A 20,032-nucleotide genomic window follows, 5' to 3' on the forward strand; every position below is an offset into this window, starting at 1 on the left:
CCCAGCTGGCCCAGCTGCACAGCGAGCATGTGTCTCTGGCCGTGTAAAACGAAAGAGCCACCATGTGGGTCACCAGCACGACCCGTGACTCCTCGCTGGCCAGGCAACTCCTCGCCCCAGCTGGGGAGGCAGCGGAGGGCTGGGTGGACGTGCTGCCAGAGCCCGCGGGGGCACCCTCCACCTGCTGCCCTGAGCTGGGGGCAGCGCTCGGCCCTCTGGCCAGGGCAGAGGACAGCGGTGGCGACAGGCTGCCATGAGGATGAGTGTTGCCAGCAGGTGGAAGGAGGTGATCCTACCCCTCTACTCAGGAAGTTCAGTCTGAACATGAGGGAATAACTCCTTTACTGTGAGGGTGACAGAGCACTGGAGCAAGTTGCCTAGAGAGGTTTTGGAGTCTCCATCCTTGTAGATATTTAGAACCCATCTGGACAGAGTCCTGGGCAGCGTGCTCTAGGTGACCCTGCTTGAGTAGGGCGGTTGGACTAGGTGATCTCCAGAGGTTCCTTCCAGCGTAACTGATCTATGATCCCTGACTTGATCCTTGTCCACTGCTGGTAGTTCTAACTCTTTCACTAAGCATAGAGGCATGGGAAACTTTGTTGGTGAAGACTAAGGCAAAGAAGGCATTGAATAATTCAGCCTTTTGTGTCTCTGCTGTCAGTAAATCACCTGCCCTATTCAGCGGTGGACCTACATTTTCCTTGTTCTGTCTTTTACTACTGATGTAGCAAAAGAAGCTTTTATTGCCCTTAATATGGCTTGTAAGTCACAAATCTGGGCTTTGGCTTTGCTAACACCGTCCCTAATTGCCAGAGCAAAGTTTCTAAATTCCTCTTTTGTAGCTTGTCCCTGCTTTTACCTCCTATATTCTGCCTTTTTGCATTGGAGCTCCATCCTGAGTTCCCTGCTTAGTCATTTACTAAAACATTTACAAAACGTTTACTTGTTTTCCTGAGCGTTGGTTTGGACTGCTCTTGCACTTTGAGGATGCCATCTTTAAAGACTGCCAGCTTTCTTCAGCTCCTTTGACTTTCACGGCTGCTTCCCATGGGTTCTCACCTGCCAGTTTCCTGAATACACCAAAATCTCCTGTCTACTTCATCCAGTTTCATAATGCAAAGTTACATTTGTAAGCCTTGTGTAATGAAGGAGCCAGAGGTGGCATTGAGTACAAACAGGTATGTAATTATGGTTAGACTCTATATTGTAACGCAGAAGGAAGTTCACAGGAAGATCAAATGAGGCTGCAGACTTCTCTTGAGACTTTAATGCTAAGCTTTCAATTGCTCAACTTGCAGCCTGAACACTCTTTTAAAGTAAGATTGTAATCTGTATATGTTTTTCTTTTTTGCTTACAGCTGGATGTATTCTGCACATCTTTCATTGTTGAAAAGCACTCTCCCACTGCTTAGGGGAAAAAAAATAACCCATTTTTTCATTTATCTAGGCTTTTATCAGCACTTGACAGTAATCAATTCAAAAAACAGTTTCCAGGGAGATGAGGGTAACACAGCTACACATGCATCCCCTCTTCTGTTCCATCGTGAACATGACCTGCTCTCTGCAAATACAGGAAGCCTTTACGACAGACTACCAAAACAGTTACTTGAGATCAATCAAGAGTTACTGCAGTCTGGAGTCATTTCTCTTTGTGGTATGTATTATGGAAATGACAGTATACTTGATGATAGATGAAACATACACAAAGCATAAATGTGTATTTTTTTCAGCTTTGTGATACCGGAGATAAATTGAGGATAGGTTACCAGCAGGTCTAAGTCAACAGTACTGCTGAATAGAGCCAGTCTCATTTATAGCAGTCCATTAGAGTTAACTGGAGGAGCAGCAGAATTTTGCAGGCTTTGTTTTGATCACATAAGAATGGTTGTCTCAGCTTTTGACTGCAGCATTCGTAAAAATTGCTTTAAGCAGAAACACTTTTTGAAGTGTTTTTAAACCAGCTTTACTGATTTTCAGACATGCATGTGCCAAAACTTTCCTCTAAATCTCATGTTCATAGCTAAACCTTTTGTAAGCCTTTCTCTTACTTCTCTTTGTCTAGGAAGCCGAGACAGAAGTGGCAGAGCAGTGATACAAGTCTGCACAAGACATGCCATCTGGTTAAATGAACGTTGCACAAGTACAGCAGTTGCTCATCTTCTGATGTACCTCTGCAGCATCCCCAGGTATGAAGTGAGCCAACCTGCTGGGCTTTAGCTCTATTTATTTATTTATGTATTTATTTATTTTTATGGTAACACGTATGCTAGGGCTACGGAGACCCTGCTGCTATGGAAAGCTCCTAACTACTTCCTCATGCCAGACAGCACTAAAATTCTTTCTGAGCCTCACACACTGGTACTAACAAGAGCTCAATAGGTCTTAATTTCACAGCTTGTTTTACAGTTAGCTGTGGTGTTTAATACTTGGTTTGTGTGATAAATGATCACTTTGTGGTTGGACTTAGGTTTGCTGTTCTATGAAATTACTCTTTTGTTATTATTCACTGCTTTTAAATAATGTACAGCAACTGAAAGTTTGTTGTGTCTGCCATACGCCTATATGCCTCTGGTTTAGAAATAGCTTCCAATTGTACTGTCAAGTACCTGTGCAGTTGCATTGCCTTTAAATGCAAGTGGCCGTCTTCAGATACTAAATTGCTAATTGTTAAGGTAATCTTACAAGCTCTTGCAACGTTCTTAGCGCTTGTATAGTATGCCTTCTGGTGGCTAGTTAGAGGTGACACATGCAAAAGAGTTCTCTGCTACAGCATGCTAGTGTAATCTTTGCTCAAATGCCAGGTGCATGTGTACTTGAACTTAAAGGCTCAGTGATCTAGCTTGGGCTGAAGTGGTTAATTTAATAACAATGTTATTTTCAGTTTTAGCTTTGCTTTCATTTTTTCTTTGCTGTATAACAGGAAGCATAAAGAAGGTAATTTGAGTTTGTGTCCTTTAAATATTACCTTGATTGTGGAACCATGAAATAAGACCTGACTGATTCATTTTGTAACTGCAGTCAATTTGATTTGTGCACGTAAAACTGGGTTTATGTGTTAGAGACTGCCTTAACATTGCTTTGCATATTTGACCCTTCCGGTTTAGTACTCATTATTTTTTCCAAGAGTTAAATATACACAGTAGAGTAGCGTCCCAGAAAGCTTTTAATGTACAATGTTTTAATGTACAATGTTTTTAATGTCCCTGTTTGTACAAGGTAACTGTGGGTTTCCAACATCCGCTGTCCTTTTTTCTGCAATATAACTTCTTTGATAACTTATGTAGTCTGTCTTATAAGAGGTCTACAGTTGATGAGCAAGCATTTTTATTGGTTTTAATGAGAATAATTGTGGAGTGGCCTTTTATTCCCTTCCACAGCTATCTTTTCCTGTCTAAAGTTATAGAATGCAAAAATCCAGATGGATAACCTAGCAACTGATATTCCTTGGTTGCCCCCACGTTCAACACCCATTGGCACGCTGAGTTCTCTCACTGAGTTCAGCTGTCTCTTGTAACGTGTGAATGCTGGCCTAAACATTGCAAACCTGGAGGCTGGTATAAATTCTACCTGTTGGCCATTTCTCAGCTGTAGTAGAAGTGATGTATCGTGGAAGTAAGAATGTCAGGAACCAGGAAAATAACATAGATGTCCCTTTACCTAGGAAAAGTAAGACAGTGAGAACCACAGGAACGCTCTAAGATAATAGAAACAGGGTAGTTTCACCTGCTCTTCACATATTTCGCCCTCTTCACATATTCTGTACTGAAGACTTCTTACTATGCAGTTTCGTCCTCATTTTAAGCAAAAGCATGTTACACCTGATAGCAAAAGCCTAAGTAAGAGTCCTCAAGAATCGAGTAGGGGGTGGTTATGATAGTCGTCTGTAAATGGCAGTCATTGTACTTAATGATTTACTTCCCTCTCCCTTCACCCCTCCACTCCCCACCCCACACTCCTTAAGTAAACAGCTTTGTAGGCTTTCTGCAAGGGGAACCTGACAGACAGTGCAAGAGTGCTTGTGGACTGTACATTTTACTTTCCTGTGTAAAGTGTTGCAAAATATGTGATTATCTCAACAAGAAAGACATTTGCAGTATCTCTGTGCGTACTTTTAACTTTTGGAACACATGCCACGCATTGTATTCTCCCATGAAGAAACATATACTCATCTTATTTCACCGTTTTTGAATCACTGAAGAGGGAGTAACTGCTGGAATAAAGTTACTTGTAGAGATTCTGAACCTATTAGAATTGACTTAATTGTTTCAAATAAAAAATAAATTTCACTTGTTAACGTAACCCAAATGGACTTAATTCTTCATTTCCTTTGTCCCACTCCATTTCTCGGAATTTTCACTTAAAATTGTTGTTTATGCTGTAATCACAATGACATCAACTTTTTTGTTTGTCAAAACATGAGTTTCAGTTGATTGGCTGTATTTCAATGAATGACTGTTTCTCATTTGCTATTTTATATAATTATAGTTTATTAAAAAGGAGAAATATATAATTTCCTTTTTAAAAAAATACAAAATCGTGTGCTGTTCTGCCAGATAAACATTTTCAAAACTGTTAATAAAAACTTTCATATCTGAAGAGTTATTTTTCTCCATACCACACTTTCATAAAGAAATTTGTGATATACATTTTTAATATGAGTATATAGATGAAGACCGTTTTTAATAGACCTTCTTTTATTTTCTTCTACAGAGGTAAATGAAAACCTACTTTTCTAGCTTCATTCATTTGTGCTTTTGCTTTGGAATTTTATTTGAATATCCAAAAAAACCTAAGGGGAGTTGAGTGAGATGCAAAATACAGGAAAAAGTGGCAACTCTGTGTTAATCTGTAGTTTACAAAGAAACTAGCAGTGCTTTTAAGGGGGAAACACTATCCTAATCTTGGACATTTGAACAAACTGGTATTCAATCACTGAGTTTTAGCAAGTAAGATTTTTAAAGAGTTTTCAGAAGTTTATGTAGTTTAAAAAAAATGATGGCACAGGCTTCAAAGAACACAATGAAAATATGAACCTTGATTCATGTAAGTTGTCTTATATAGAACAAGGGAGAATATTTCTAGTTGCAGTTTACTTTTGTCCCCTGATGGTGCCAGGCCTTGGCATAAGACACTTAAGTCACCCTGAATGAAAGTAGGCCTGGGAAGAGACTTGGGCCCTTGTTTCATCTCCCTCTCCCAATCACTGCCGTTGTATCTTCAGAAAAACGTTTGTAGTCTAGCATTCAGGAATCTGACTTTTTTTAAAACAGGATTTAAGCTCTCCAATTGCTCTTTTAAATTCCTTTTAAAATCACAGTTGTGGAGACTAGGATTTTGACTGAAAAACTTGAAAAGTCGCCATCAGTATATTTAGAACTCTGTAGCTGATTTTACCCATGAAAAATTTTACCTTTGAATCTTGGAGATCTGAGTCTTTAAAGGAAACTATAGATTTTTTTGCAAAACTTTATCAAAATAAACGTATAGCCAAGTAATGAAACTCCAGCTAAGGAGAGGATTTAAATTTCAGTAACTTGTTTGAACAGTCGATGCCTGCAGTACAAGGTCTTAGTCTTCCAGACAGTCAGCACAGACTAGTTACTCTTTTATTCATAAGTACAGATCATTTTGCTTTTCTACCTGCAGTGACCTGAACATAGGAAAAAAACTCTGTATATAGAGCAATTTTTTTCATAGCAGAAGAGACCTTAGCCATCTTTAAAGTCAGCCCTCTTTCCAGGTCAACGAAGACTTTCCCTCAGAAAGGACATGCAAGTGTGACTGGGGAATGACAGTGAAGATAAATTAGCAGTAGGGCACCATTCCAGAAAGAATGGATGGGTAGACACCTCCACAGCAAGCATCATACACGACTCTGGCACAGACCACTTAAAGCAGGATTAGTTTTCTCTAATTCCAAATACTGTAACGAAACTAGCCAGCTAGGCTCCTCTTGCAGTCAGCGGAAGGAGCGAAGCACATCTAAAGTGATTATGCTTTTGTCTTAAACATCTACTATAAGCTTCTTACAGTGCCTGTCTTATTTTCTCTCGCTCTCTCACTCTTCCTCTCCTCCTCTCCCAGTTTTATACAGAGTCTAGATGACCAGCTGGAACTAAGCACCTAATCTCTAGATGCCTGTAGCTAGGTGATTGAAGTCCTACCCTCAGAGCCTCTGCAGCCAGTTCCTCATTTAGAAAATGTGTTTATTACGTCCCTGCACCGTCCCTGCAACGTTGTAGCAATGATGTTAATGGCAGAAATTGTAGAAGAGAGATGAAAGGTAAAGCTTCAGGGACCGTGGACAACTGGAGATGGATCAGAGAATGAGGAAGTAGTATTTTAGGAACTCCTCACAAGTGCTTGTTCTCCTCACAGTGTGGTTTGGGGACAATCAGTGGTCCTTCTCCCAAGACCGTCATGCCCATAACAGCTCTCTGGGACGTTCTTCCCTACTCTGAGCAAAAGTTAAAACATATCTTAAGATTAAGCCATGTGTTGTAAGTGAACCCATCCTCAGTCTTTTTGTTCTGGTAAAGGCCTGCGAGTCTTCAGCACAGAACTTCCTCACTAAAAGCAGATGGCTTAAAAACACACCTGTCTTTCTGTTGCTAGGAAGGAGGTACGTGATTTGGGAGTTGTTATTCTAGTGGATGCACGGAAGTGCCAGCCTGTTTCTTCTCTGTTCAAAGCATTAACAGCAATGCAGGTGAGTAGTACTTGGCAGAGGCGTCGTCTCTAAGCGCAGAATGAAACACTAGGATTTTTAAAACATGCCATGATACGTGCTGCAATTCTGTGGGAATAGGAGCTTTCTTACACTGGTTGCTGTTCTGCAGAGTAAGGACTCACAAGGATGAGGTGATAGAGTTAAAGCAGAAATAGTCTGAAAATAAGATTAAAGAAAAAGTTACCTGAGAGAGGTTTATTTTTCTCCGAACAGAAATTAAGTGAAATCTGAACCGATCTCTTATGCTGAAGTCTGTGTTTCTCAAACGTTGCATAGAAATGTATCAGCTTCCTGGGAAGATAGTTCTGCAGATTAACTTGCTATGGGTTTCATCTTATACTTTTTAAAAATTTTATCTTGCTGCTTGGATTGAAACACGTATCAAAGTAAGGTGTACATAGAGTGTGGTGAAAACTGAAGCCAATGTTTCCTCTGCCCTTGATGCAGCTTTCTTTACGCAATACAGCTGCAGATCTGCTAGCACAGTTAGCAGCTTTGGTTTAGAAGAAAAGGCATTCTAAAGTACTTTGAATTAATAAACAGTATTTTGTTTTAGAACAAGCAGATGTGGTAAAACTTAATTTAATTTCTGTAAATCAGCAATAATTTCAATAGGGATTCTGCTAGCATTGTGGAATTTACCCAGACCTTTATTACTGGGTGAAGTGGTGAACTGAAGAGTCTAAGATGCTTCAAGTGAACCACGTTGCCCACTTGGTTGCCTTCTGCCCAGCTGACAACTGTTCAGGGAAACTTCTTTCTGTAGCACCTTAGTAAAGGAAGGAGATTTTGATGTTTGTAGTAACAATTTAACTGCATTTGTCTTCCTTTTCAGAATGCAGTTCCTCATTCAATTCACAGTGTCCTAATATTGACTGATAAGGAATGTTCTTTTAGACCTGACCGGGACATAGCAATTCAGGTAAGTTAAGATATTGCTCAGAGTTGTTAAATTGTAAGTATAAAATTCCATATGAAAAAAATCTCCTCTCAAAAGTGACTGCAAGGTTGTTTGATCCTGTTGTTTAGAAGAGATTAGTCTTCTGGGTTTGTTTTTAAGGATCATTTTTTCTTGATCTCAGTGAGTACTACTTAGTTCCATGTATACAGCAGGGAGCAGCAAGAGCAGGCTGCTCTCCACGGGAAGGAGAGCCAGGAGATGAACATGGCAGTAACACAGGCAGAGCCAGGGACCAGTCCCACAGCGCACAGCAAGGCAGTCAGGGAGGTTTGTTGTCAGAGACCTTGAAGAGTAGTATAAGCCTACTCTAGCTTTAAAAATGTTTCTCAGTGTAAATTCAGTCTTTGATACATATGAGGATCATGTTACTTACTGTAGTGTGCTTCCTAGGTGTTCGCATACTAAGAATGCTTGTCCAAATGCAAATGGTCTGTTGTGACATATTGCTGCATAAAACCAATATCCTGAAGTACGTAACGGGAGTATTGGAACAGTTTTGCTGATTTACTCCTCTCGATAACAGTAATCACTCCTTGTATCTGCGGTATCACAATTATCCATAAATGATTTGGTACCAAGCTGGCACTGACGTTTGAAATAAAAATGATGGATTTTAGAGCATAGATGCATTTGTGTAAGCTAGTGTCAATCAGAAAATAAATGTGTTATTCGGGATTTTTTTATATTATGTTAAAACATAGCATAAACATCTCCTTTTTTTAGGAGAAAGATGTTTTACTCAAAAAAAGGCTTTATTGAATGAAAGAAACATTTCTGTATCATTGTTTTGTGGCATAGGTCACTCCAAAAGATTGATCATTTGATTTATATATTTTCCTGTCTCTGAATATATTCCAAATATTACAAAAAGCAAAATATAATTCTTCAAATGAGGTGGATTTCTTGGGACCAGATTTTTAGATTCTGTATATCAGCGATGTTCAGTGCCTTTCATCTCTTGATGATGGAATATTGCATATGCAGAAGAAAAGGGAGACTTTGAGACCGCACATACATACACATGTACATATATATATATATATATATATATATATATGTAGTAATTTACTTTGGCTAAGTATTTGGCTCTCTCAAGAGACCATAAATCCCAGGGGAGGGAAATTAAGTGTTTTTGCCCAACAGTTGAATTTAAGTTTTGTAAAGCTTGATTTATAATTTTTTTTGAGAAGTACGAAATTCTCACATCACTGAAGGCTCTGAATAAGCTCATCGACTACACACAGTTGACAGCAGAATTTGATGGAACATTTCAGTATAACCACAGTGACTGGATATGTTTCCGAAGGGTAGGATATACTTTGGAGTTCTTGCTATGCGTTGTCTCCTTTTCAATTTTTTTCATTCAATTTGGTAACTGTTGTTGCTCATTTGGAGAAAAAAAAAAAGTCTACCTATAGTAACTGAGTTCTGGTCAAACTGGTAGTTTTCCGTTTTCTTCTTTCATTCTGTCTGTGCTCTCTTAAATCTCTCACTGTATTAATTCCTAGCTGCTTCGATGTGGTGCAATAACTGTATGTTGTGTACTGTGCAATGTTTTCAGTGTTGGAAGACAGATCCATAATATAGTATCAACAAACCATTTCTTTTTTAATCTTAGGAGATTCTGTTTAACTAGGCATCCCTAATGTTTGGTCTAACCCAAATCTGAATAACTGGCATGAGATTCTTAGCTAGTGTAATTTATCCAGCTTTGAGTCTGACCCTGCAGTTCTCTACAGGTGTGCAGTACTCTCTTTTCTGCAGAGGCTGGTGGAGCTGTCCTAATTTGTTAGTTAAAACTCTGATTTCTAAAGCATAGCCTACCATGAATGCAAGTGAGATTGTACCAAAATGAAAGTGCCTGAAGTTGGAATTGTTTCTATCCTCTTCTTGCCCAGGCGTGGGCTTTATCGATGTAACACTAAAAGAATCGTGCCAATTTAATTATGCTGGTTTCAGACCATTAGAAGAACCAAAACTGTGCAGATTAGCACTTGCTGTGAATAACACAAATGATTTTGTGACAGTTTGTTGTTTTTAAATTCACGACACCAAAGCAGTTGTTTTAGACTCTTATTGAAATTCTACTACTTGTCATGTTTTGTCAACACAGAAACTGGAACCCTTTATTACAAACTGCAAAGAGGCCATTGTCTTTCTGCAAAAGGCAGTCAGCTCCCTGACAGCCAACAGAACACTCAACACCGTGCAGGTACGTTTTGGTCGAAAGGCCAAGTGCAAGTTTCTCCATTGTCAAATAAGGAAATTTACTTTTGAAACGAGAACTCTGTAATGTAGCAGACTGAATGCTTTATTTTGACTGAAACTTCAGCGCAGCAAACTGAATTTATAGCAGTAAGAGGAATTTTACAGTGTTAGATGGGATAATCAAACATGATTGTACTTGCCCAAATTTCAGTGTTACTGAATGTTTTATGCTGAGGTCACTGGACCAGAAGTAGCTCCCTAGTGCTATTTATCATGTCAGGCCACGTTTCTAACATGGCCATTCCAGTTGAACATATACAGTCAGGAGAACTTTGGCCAGAACTGTATGTAAGCACAGCTCTCCCTAGATTAATATCTGTTTTAGGTGTATTTGATCAAAAATTACAGATAATGTTCAGGCAAAAATCACAAGTGTGGAATAAGCACTAGCAAAAATCTGGTATTTTGGATTTATTTTTGAATACATGTGAGCTAGACAATGTTCACTCTCTGGGTTTCTCAGATGAAACTGATAGTATTTTTGTTCTGCATAGGATGTGTGTGATTTAATCAATAAACACAAGACAATGATGAAGCTTGTTTTGGAAGATGCCTTGTTAGTAACACTAAGGCTAGAAGGTGGAACAGTCCTTGCAAGACTTAGGAAGGAGATCAGCCACACAGAAGACTATCGGTAAGTACAGATTTAGCAAAAGGTGCTGACGATGAATGCAGAATCACTGAATAGGTGAGCTTAGAGGGGACCTCTGGAGATTGTCTGGTCGAACCCCGACCCTGCTCAAGCACAATCAACAAGAGCAGGTTGCCCAGGACCAGTCTAGTCAAGCTTTCAGTATCTCCACAACCTCTCTGGACAGCCTGCTCCAGAGTTCAACCGCTTTCACAGTGACAGAGAATTATAGTAATAGAAGAAGTGAAAACAGTTGTTTACTTATTTTGTAAGGTAAGATTGTCTTTCGGTCAGTCCCTCTACTGCATAGCTGCTGCAGCTTTATTTTTGAAGAAGCTCTGGGGTCCTCTAGAATTCAGCCGTAGCTCATACTTTACCTAAAGATTCAGTAAATCCTATAACTTTTTAAGCGTATGGATTTCAAGTTTCATTAGAGCAGAGTTTGAATTGATTTCTAGGATGATGCAATGATTCTCAAGCAGAGGCAACTTTATATATGCAGCAGCTCAGAAAGTCTTCTGAGTCGTGCATCCTTGGTCAGCCAGAAGGAGAGACACTTAATATTCTGGACGGTTTTGAAAAGTGTGACCATCATGTTTATGTGGTTTTGAGTAAGGTACCTTTGCATTTAACAAGTTGAATACAGTTTTTTGAATAAAACTTTACAGTTGCTAGATAGGTTGTAGCGACAGTCTTCAACAAAATAGGGGATTCATGTCTTCTGAAAGATGCATTTCTTCTGATACGGTCTTTGTCTAGCAACACTCTGTTGATCTTTCCTCCCCATCTAATAGAGATGCCATGGAGATTGTAACAAGACTATATAATCAAGTAGATGAGGAAGTCCATAGACTGGTACTCTTATCTAATAAATGCCTCCAGCAGCTGGAGAATCTTGGAGAAGCAAGAAAATTTGAAGAAGGCTGTGACCAGGTCAGTATTAGTTTTTGAGAATTAAAAAAAAATTATAGTTTTAAGCTTCTGTTTCTTTGCTTATAGAGCTGTATTTATCTGATATGATATATCTCATTGTTTACATATCAGTGCTGCAGTGTGTGAGTAGTGCTATTGACATTAGCAGTTTATGAGTGTGCAAAACAAATTAGAGTCGTCATTATTTCAAGCAGAGCAAATTCAACTGTAATATAAGCCACTAGAATTTCTTAAGGGAGATGTATATGAAGTATTTGAGCTTATTTTAATGAACAGAGTAATTTCTATGCACTATATTTATGTATAGGGAATGTTTGACTGACTGACGGGGGAAACAAGGTTTGCTTGGTATTTTTATGCAGATAAAACAATGGTTTGAAAATGAGCGAGCAAAATATCTTGGCTGTTTAGATCAAGAGGGACTTTCTCTGGAAAAAGTGAGGAAGCTGCAAGAAGATTTCCAAGGTTTTGTTGACAAGACAAAGGTAGGCAGCACACTACTATGGAACATTTCCTTTGCATTTTCACAAATGTTTAAGAAAAATAGTGAATTGTCTAGCCTTGCAGTGAAGAAAGAAGTGTGTTTAGTTCCCTAATACATAGAAAAATGTTAACTCTTATTGGCAGCTTGCTGGTCTTATTTCCCAGTCTATACTGGCTATGAGATTGGTCAAAGTGCCTCTGTGAAGTTCAGACTGAACTGGTACAACCACATAGTTTGGTTGCAGCAGCAAGAAGAGATACAGATTCCCAGCCCCAAAAGCAGTATTTCCACTCTGTGTAGCATGTGGCACACATGCAGGTATCTGTATAATGTTTTATAATTTTAAGTGAGGTATAACTTTAAGTGGATTCATATAACCTTATACCTTGTTTCTGTGAAGAAGAGTCTAGTTTGTATGTTGTTGTATTTAACCAATTGTATAGCTTAGAAGGAGGAAGACAGTGGGCAAGGGAATGTATTAAAAGGAGGATTTATCAACAAGGGAGTATATCAAAACTTGACTGATCAGATAGCCAGTCATATTCAAAGAGTACAGGTAAAAGTTGCCTGTACAGGTGACTCAGCTGAGGACACCTCTGTGAGAAAGTTTACAGAAGGGACTGCTGTCAGCATCCCTCAGGCAGTGACTGGTTGACTTGTCCAAGAGCTTTTGGTCAAGGTATATCTTGTTTCAAATATCCTGATAAAGCTCACTTAGCAACATATTTCTACAGTCATTTGTCTAACACGCATTGCACCTGAGCTGAAAAACTCCAATTTCTGTCATGCTTAGTTCATGCTGTACTGCTACTGGTCGAGGGCTAGCTCAGAGACTGCTGCGCTGAAGTCCTTCGCATGATGTAACCTGTTCCCAGAGCTCTGGCAAGGCCACTGTCTTTATACATTTCCAAAAAAAAAAAAAAAACGTTGTTGGTTAGAGGAAAGTAAGTCAGAGGGAAGGCTGTGCACATGCCTGAAGTGTCACATAGATTCTCTGATTTGCAAAGCATAATAAGCAGTTCAAGAGGTTAGCTAAACTAGTAATAGGACGTTTAGGTTTGTTTTAGGACGGTAGGACTGACCCAATTGAGTTACTGGGGAAAAAACCCTTCCAGCCTAATTAGACTGTAGACACCTTCCTCTGGACTCTAGTAATATGGTTGAGCGTATGGGGGAGGCTGACTGTTGTGCCATGCGCTAGATCATACTCAGCAAAAGCTGTGTGACGTGTAACTAGTTGTTAGGTAGGAAGGGAAGCAAAGTTACAAAGGGAGGCTTAGGTGCTCACTGACTTCTGGTGGATAGAAAATTCCACTGTTTGAAATTCTTACTTCAGATAAAGATACTTCCAAGAGAATAGTTTTGTTAATTAAAAAGTTTCACTAGATGTTTTTTTAAAGATGAATTACTACTGCAGCTTTCCCTGCTATTTGTAAACACTTACTTGAATTTTCTGTACTTTTTATGTTCCATTTTGATATCCATTTTCCTTCCACACTCTCCCAAATCCAAACTGGAAAAAAAAAGGCAGAACACTGCATAAAAATAGATATATGCAAAAAAGTCAGAAGGTTCAGCAAGACTGATGCTGTATTTTTCAGTTCTCATGTGTATTACAACTGATGCAGTAAGATTTGTTAATGTGACATGCAGTTAATGATAAACAAGATTATGCATAGTAAAGGAAGTGGTATATTATATAGCATATCTGTTTTTCTCTTCATCCCCCAACAGCAATATTATGAGAAAGGACTGCAGCTGGTGCAAGAAAATCATTCCTTAAACATGGAAGAAAAGGTTCAGATCTTCAAGAAGTATCTGAGTAACATTTTCATTGAGATAGAGAAGAGGAAAACTGAGCTGACAAAGCTGGTCGATTTGTATGAGTTTTATGAAATGGTAAAAGAAATATTTTTGCATCTGTGCCTTAAGCTAGACCTTATTGATTGTGAGAGCGATCATGGAATTGCAGCAGACACACTGTTGTGTGCAGTCTGTGCAGTCCCCTGAAGGATTAAAACTAGAGGAAGAATTTGGGCAAGTAAACAGGGCATTTAGCTGCTATCATGCAACAGCAAAAAGATCGGGTAATCTGAAGTTCCTGTTGTGGAATCCCAAAGAACCAGTTGTAAAACAAGCAGGAATTGTATTAAGAATAGTGCACAATTTTCAGCTTAACCAATTTTCAGCTAGTAAGTGTTGAATTAGACAAGCTTTGATGGGCTACACATGGGATCTCTTTTCCCTTTGCAAGTACATAAGCAGGCTTTTGAGAAATCTGTTGAGTATGCAGTTTGTCATGCTCTATCTGAATATATAATCTCAATATGTATGTTTTGCTAGACAGAATTTTTGACCATTTCTTCTTGAATCTGAAATAAAATCGTATCATAATCTTTCTGTTTAAATGAACCATTCTTTGCTGGTTTCTGTAATACAGAAGTAAAGTGTACACATAGCATGATGGCGCATATATTAGGGGTTTTATAAGCTCAGCAGATCTCAGACAGGAAGACCATATGAACTTCTGTGTCATTCTCTTTGTGGCTCTCTGTCCTCTCTCCATATCTCTGCTGCTGAGGTCAGACGTAGCACAGCTCAATTCTTTTCTAAATCAAAAGTAGTTTTACTCTTTACTGCGCTTTCTTAACCTTTATTCTTTCCCCTTTTTGACTTACCTATAGGGTAGGATTATTCCCATGTGATAGGGGGGAATCTCACCGCACTTAAATTGTGCCAAGATCTGTAGAGAGAGTTTTTCTTAAGTGCTTTGAAATCCTTAAACAGGAAGTATTGTGTATATATACAGAATTTTACTACTTAAACTGTACTTTTTGTTTTTAATCCAGGCACAAGAGTGGATGTTGCATTGCAACGAGTGTCTGGCACATTTAACTGCAGAGGCTAGATGTTCTCCATCTGTGATTCAGTGTCTGCAAACTTATCATCAGGAAGGTACAAAAGTTTCTGCGGAAAACTTTAAAAAAATAAATGAGATGGTTTTGGCTCTGGGTAGCAAAAAAGAGCTAAAGCAATTGCATATTTTGTGGCTGAAATGTCAGCAAACAAGGCATCATTTAGCAGAACTTCTTTCTGAAGCCCTCAAAGATTCCAGTAGGGACTATTTTCACAAAGTTCTGAAGGAACCTGCTATGAAGATAAATGATGGGTTTGATGTTGGAGGTAGGAAGCCGTTAAGCCAATCCTGTAATTACTCCTCTTCTAACAACAGTGACAATATTTGGGTGGACAAAACTAAGCCTGTACATAAGACACAGCCATTAGAAGCACCATCACTTTTAGGCCTTGGGAATGTAAACCAAAATATGGAAGCAGCTGTGGAAATAGCTGCATCTCCGCTACAGTGGCTTGCTCCACTTCCAGCTGAACTTGAAAAGAGAAACTGGAATTCAGAGGACATAGACAGTGTTTCCACCACCCACTCAGCTTCAGTCTGTTCTGAGCCAATCTACTCACCACCTACTTACCACAGGAAACAACCACACAAAAAGATCATGAAGAAAACGCAAAGCTTTGAACTTAGTCAGCATGAAAGCACCTACAGTGAATTTCACCACCGTGGGTACACAGGAGTGCATATCAAAGGACTTGAGGTAGCCAGTAGTAATGGTAATGAAAAAAAACACGTACAGTGTTTGAATAGTAGAAGTCCTTTGATAAGTAGAAACCGAAGTTTATCCTCCCCCTCAAGGATCCATCATATGGAAGAAGAGGATAAGAAAAGAGGAGGAAGGTGAGAAATGATTACACCACAGTCTCTATTAGTGAGGAGAAAAAGGAGAATGCTCTTTGAAAAGTAAGGGTCAAAAGAGATGACAGAAATGGAAGTGCCCTGAGTTCTAAAGGAATACTTTTGTGTCATTTTACTTCTCTAACTTTAGATTTGTTGAGGGGACAATGGAAATGACAAGGTTTTGTTTGTTTGCTTTATTTGTTTTTAAGCCAGGGAAAATTCTTACTGAAATCAAGTAAGAGCTGAGTAGAAACAGTGAGGAATTCAAGATTTAAACTCTAGCCCTCTCAGGCTTTACAGAAAAGCTTCAAGTTTTGCTCCTTGTGAGTAGTCTAATGATTTCATTTGGACTATTCTTTGTGTCTAAAGATAAACACTCATGCCACTCTTTGAAGGTTAGTGATCGTAGCATAGTATAAATGGAGATATTTCTGGTTTTTGCCATACCTAATTTTTGTGGGGTTTAGCATTCCTCTGCAACAGGAGAAAACTCTTGGCCTGCTTACAAAAGACGGATGTTGAAGTTTTTCTAACTTAGATTTATTTCCCAATCTGAGTCAAGTAAGGAAAAACTTTATTGAAAAATACAAAGTGGAAGTTTTTAAAAAACCCCGATCTTTAATTGATCTTGCTAGAAATAACAAAACTAAAGATTGGCTCTTAATTTTTTTTTTTGTTCATTTTGATACTGTAAGGAAATGTTCAGTCTGTTGGTGTCATTTGCTAAAGTATCTTAGGTTAAACCAAAATATTTAGGAAATCTTGAGTGGTGTAATGTATGGGAGGACGATGAAATTCAATTGGCAATTTGAATCTGAAATTCTCTCTTAACTCCTCTCTCCCTTCTTAGTGCTAACAGACTTGAACATTACTGTTTTTTTATTTTCTGGGGAAAAACTCTTCGTCTATGGGATGTTGTAGCTTGACAGATTGACCAGTGACATCCCTGAAGAAGGAAGATTAAATCGATATTAATAAACATAAGTGTGCGTATATCTATACAGCCTAGCACCAAAAAGGAAAGCTCTTAAAAATGTAGATATGCTTTCTTTTTCAGAAATTATTTCTGTTAATCCCTGTTGAATTAGTAATTTGCACCTAGAATCGTGTCCCTTGACGCACACAAGCTACACCAAAGGGGAGTCTCCTTGAAGTAAGATTCATCATCATTTCAGTGTTCTTACTGAGCAAAACTACATATCATGTAGTTTGTACCAGTACCTGAACAAAAGTTTATTTTATTTATGGTGGTTGTCTGCTATGGTTTTCCAGGACCACAACTTGGTTAGCAAGCCAACCCTATTTTAAATTCAATCAAATCCTGAGGTAATTTTAATGATCTTAAAGTTTAGCATATGCTTAACTGTTTTGCTAGACAGAATGCATTTCATCATATATTCCAGTGTTCTCTCAGATTGTGGCCTCTGTGCTTCTGGAAAGCACGCGTTATTAGTTTCTACAGGAGTGGATGTCTTATGTGATTTTTTTTTATATGGAAGTCAGTGATTTAGAAGGAGCTTGTGTGTGTGTGTGTGTGTGTGTGTGTGTGTGTGTTTTAAATAAATCAGTGCCTGCTACTTTTAATAATGATGAAACTCAGCAACCTCACTTAATGTGCATGACTGTTCATTTTTTGTAATTACTTTAGTTGTACCGTTTTTTCATAAAGGTGTTGTTTTACCTTATTCTCCTATAAAATAAATTTTAAGATGGATTCAGTTTTCATGTTAGACTTTACAAAATCTGTGAGTTGTTACCAGATCAGTAGCATTACTTGTCCTGTGTAATTACCATTCCTGCAATCAAAAAGAAGCACTCTTAGCTCTTTGCAAATGTAGCTGTCTGTTTTAATCTCATCTACCTGGATCAGAGCGTAAAACAACGAAAGCCATAGGCTTTTGAAGTTTTTTATGACAGTTTGACAAAGCTATGCCGTTTCCTGTAAATATGCAGCTGAGACTGCTGCTAGCTGTAACCACTCTTAAGAAACAGGTTAACAAAATTACTGATTTACTTGCGTATGTGAGGATTTGTGTACCTGTGAAAGTTATTTCTTTTTAAGTGAAACAGATATGTGTGAATGCCTCCCTAACTGATGCTTTTATTCCACAATAAAAAGTCTCATGTCTTTTTCCTTTATCATTTTCAAATGTATTTTTAGACTAAGCAGAACCAGGTAATTGTGTTGTGGAATAAGAGCTCAAGCATAAATGTGTTCAGCATTTGCTGCTGTTGAAATAATCTACATGTAGAGAAGCCGTAACTGTCTGTGGGGAAAGACCTTTGTGTTGGATGAGCAGGTGTTGGTTTAGATAGTTGGTTTAGTATGCAATCATAATGCAGTAATTTTTATGTAAAGACAATTTTCAGTCTTAGGGTAGTATGAGTTACAATAAAGTCGTCGGTCGTCCTTGTAATTTAGTAGAAGCAAAATTGAAGATTGCCTTAGATCTATCAAAATCAGTAACTTCCTCTGTAGTCTTTTAAAAAAACTTGTATTACAGAATTCTCTTTGCAGTATGGCTTAAATTCCTTTTGCTTCCTTTAGATTCTCTTTTGGGTCAGGGAATCAAGGGAGAAGGAAGCAAGATGTAACCTGTTTAAATGGTTCTGACTGAATTAGAAGCACAGCGATGTCTTTCAGTGTTAACTTCAGGTATCAACACACGCATGCTGTGTGCCAGCAGGGAGTCGAGCCCTTAGGTCCTAGTTTTGTGTGTGTTTTGCTTACTGGATCTCTCTGAACAAAAGCAAGGTAGGCACACTGGCATTTTTTTCCAATCTCAAGTGATCAAGAAAAAACAAATATCCGGAGACTTTTTAAAAGGTATGTTTGTTTAGTTTGGGGTTAGGGTTGTTTAGGATTTTTTTCCCCCTCGTGAATATCCTGAGCTTTTGGGATTGCAGTTCCAGCTTTTCCTCCATGTCTAGAAAAATCCTTTGCAAAATCCTCAGGTTCTCATGAGGGCAGGAGAAGCCAGGACTTCTGTGCACCTGTGCATCCTTCTCTTATAAGAGGTGGTCAGTGATGTGGGGAGATACTCAGTGGCCAATGCATGGGAATTATATGCAGGGAATGCATGTCATGTGATGATTTGCACTTAGAATGTTTTCCGGGTTGAATTGGCTTAAACAACTTTCTTGAAATTGCGAGGAAAACATTTGTGCTAAAGCAAAGGGGGGAAAAAACCTCCCTAACCATCCCACCACAGGTAAACTTTGGTGTTGCCCCATTTTTCAGCTGTTCGTAATGCATTACTGCTCAGAGATGTTGTACAATGTGCTTTCCACTTTCATATTGTTTTCACTCCGTTGATGAGCTACTTGCTGCTCTGATGCAGGAGCATTCAAACAGGCAGGAACTAACTCGACCATAGGGTCGAGTTCCACCCATGGATAAAAAGCATAGTAGAAATGTAAAGTAAGATAGTACAAGGAATTGGCATTTATAGCTAGAGCCCCAGTTTGATTCTTAGAAATGTTCTGATTGTTGGGTATAGGATTTTGGTTTTGGTGTTCTCCTGACGTATTGACCACAAAAATAAGATCCAAATTCAGATTCAAAATGAAATGTTCAGAGAGTAAAGTCTCAGATTCATTTCTAGAGCTACTGAAAAAGATATTTCCCCTTTTGAACAAGAAATACCAATTAAGTTGATAGTTGATCTCTTTAAGACTTAAATTCATGAATGAAATATGTTCACAGTATAAATATTTCTGTCTTTGCTTGCTGAGATTTGTCTCAACTGTGTAATAAAACTGCAATAAATACTCTGTAGTTGGGAAAAATAGAGGTTTACTCAGCAGCATTTTTTGTTACAATGAACATCTTTGTAGTTTTTTATTCTTTTTATTCTTGTTAAGGTTAAAATATGTTTCTGTATTATTAACGATCCAAAAAGGGCTTTTTAAAGTGCTATATATTTTAATCATTGAAGAATTGTTGCTATAAGGAAAGAAGAAACTGTACAAAAATGCTGAAATGTTTTTTTCTCTGGTTTGTATAACCAGGGACTTAGAATAGTTTCAGTTTTCAGCAAATGAAGTCCGTGATGTTAAAGAAATTTTGTTGGACGTGAGTTTAATTTTATTTATTTTTTATTTCTTACATTTTCTTTGGAAAATGAATTTATAATCACCATGAAATGTGGTTTGTTTCAATCTTGTCCAATATCTGCATACACCAAAAATCACACCCTTCTTTTCACCACCACCACCTCTTTTGCCTGTTTCCTTGCTTTGCTTTCTCCTGCACACTCTTTAGCCAAACA

General features: G+C 38.4%; 1 protein-coding gene across 11 annotated transcripts in view; it reads left to right on the forward strand.

Moving 5' to 3' along the window:
- Positions 1–20,032, forward strand: part of PLEKHG4B (pleckstrin homology and RhoGEF domain containing G4B) — a 100,560-nt gene that overhangs the window by 65,109 nt on the left and 15,419 nt on the right. For 7 of the 11 annotated variants that reach the window (XM_068931338.1, XM_068931337.1, XM_068931341.1 and 4 more), the window contains 11 exons: positions 1,448–1,654; positions 2,063–2,186; positions 6,616–6,709; positions 7,566–7,652; positions 8,882–8,998; positions 9,805–9,903; positions 10,454–10,593; positions 11,385–11,523; positions 11,886–12,008; positions 13,742–13,906; positions 14,857–15,761. In XM_068931338.1, the coding sequence (XP_068787439.1) occupies positions 1,448–1,654; positions 2,063–2,186; positions 6,616–6,709; positions 7,566–7,652; positions 8,882–8,998; positions 9,805–9,903; positions 10,454–10,593; positions 11,385–11,523; positions 11,886–12,008; positions 13,742–13,906; positions 14,857–15,761 (2,200 nt within the window). Of the gene's footprint in view, positions 1–1,447; positions 1,655–2,062; positions 2,187–6,615; positions 6,710–7,565; positions 7,653–8,878; positions 8,999–9,804; positions 9,904–10,453; positions 10,594–11,384; positions 11,524–11,885; positions 12,009–13,741; positions 13,907–14,856; positions 15,762–20,032 lie in introns of all 11 variants that reach the window. The other 4 variants (XM_068931334.1, XM_068931336.1, XM_068931331.1 and 1 more) reach the window with 1 other exon arrangement.

This window comes from Struthio camelus, chromosome 2, assembly GCF_040807025.1.
Source record: "Struthio camelus isolate bStrCam1 chromosome 2, bStrCam1.hap1, whole genome shotgun sequence".
NCBI classification, from domain to species: Eukaryota; Metazoa; Chordata; class Aves; order Struthioniformes; family Struthionidae; genus Struthio; species Struthio camelus.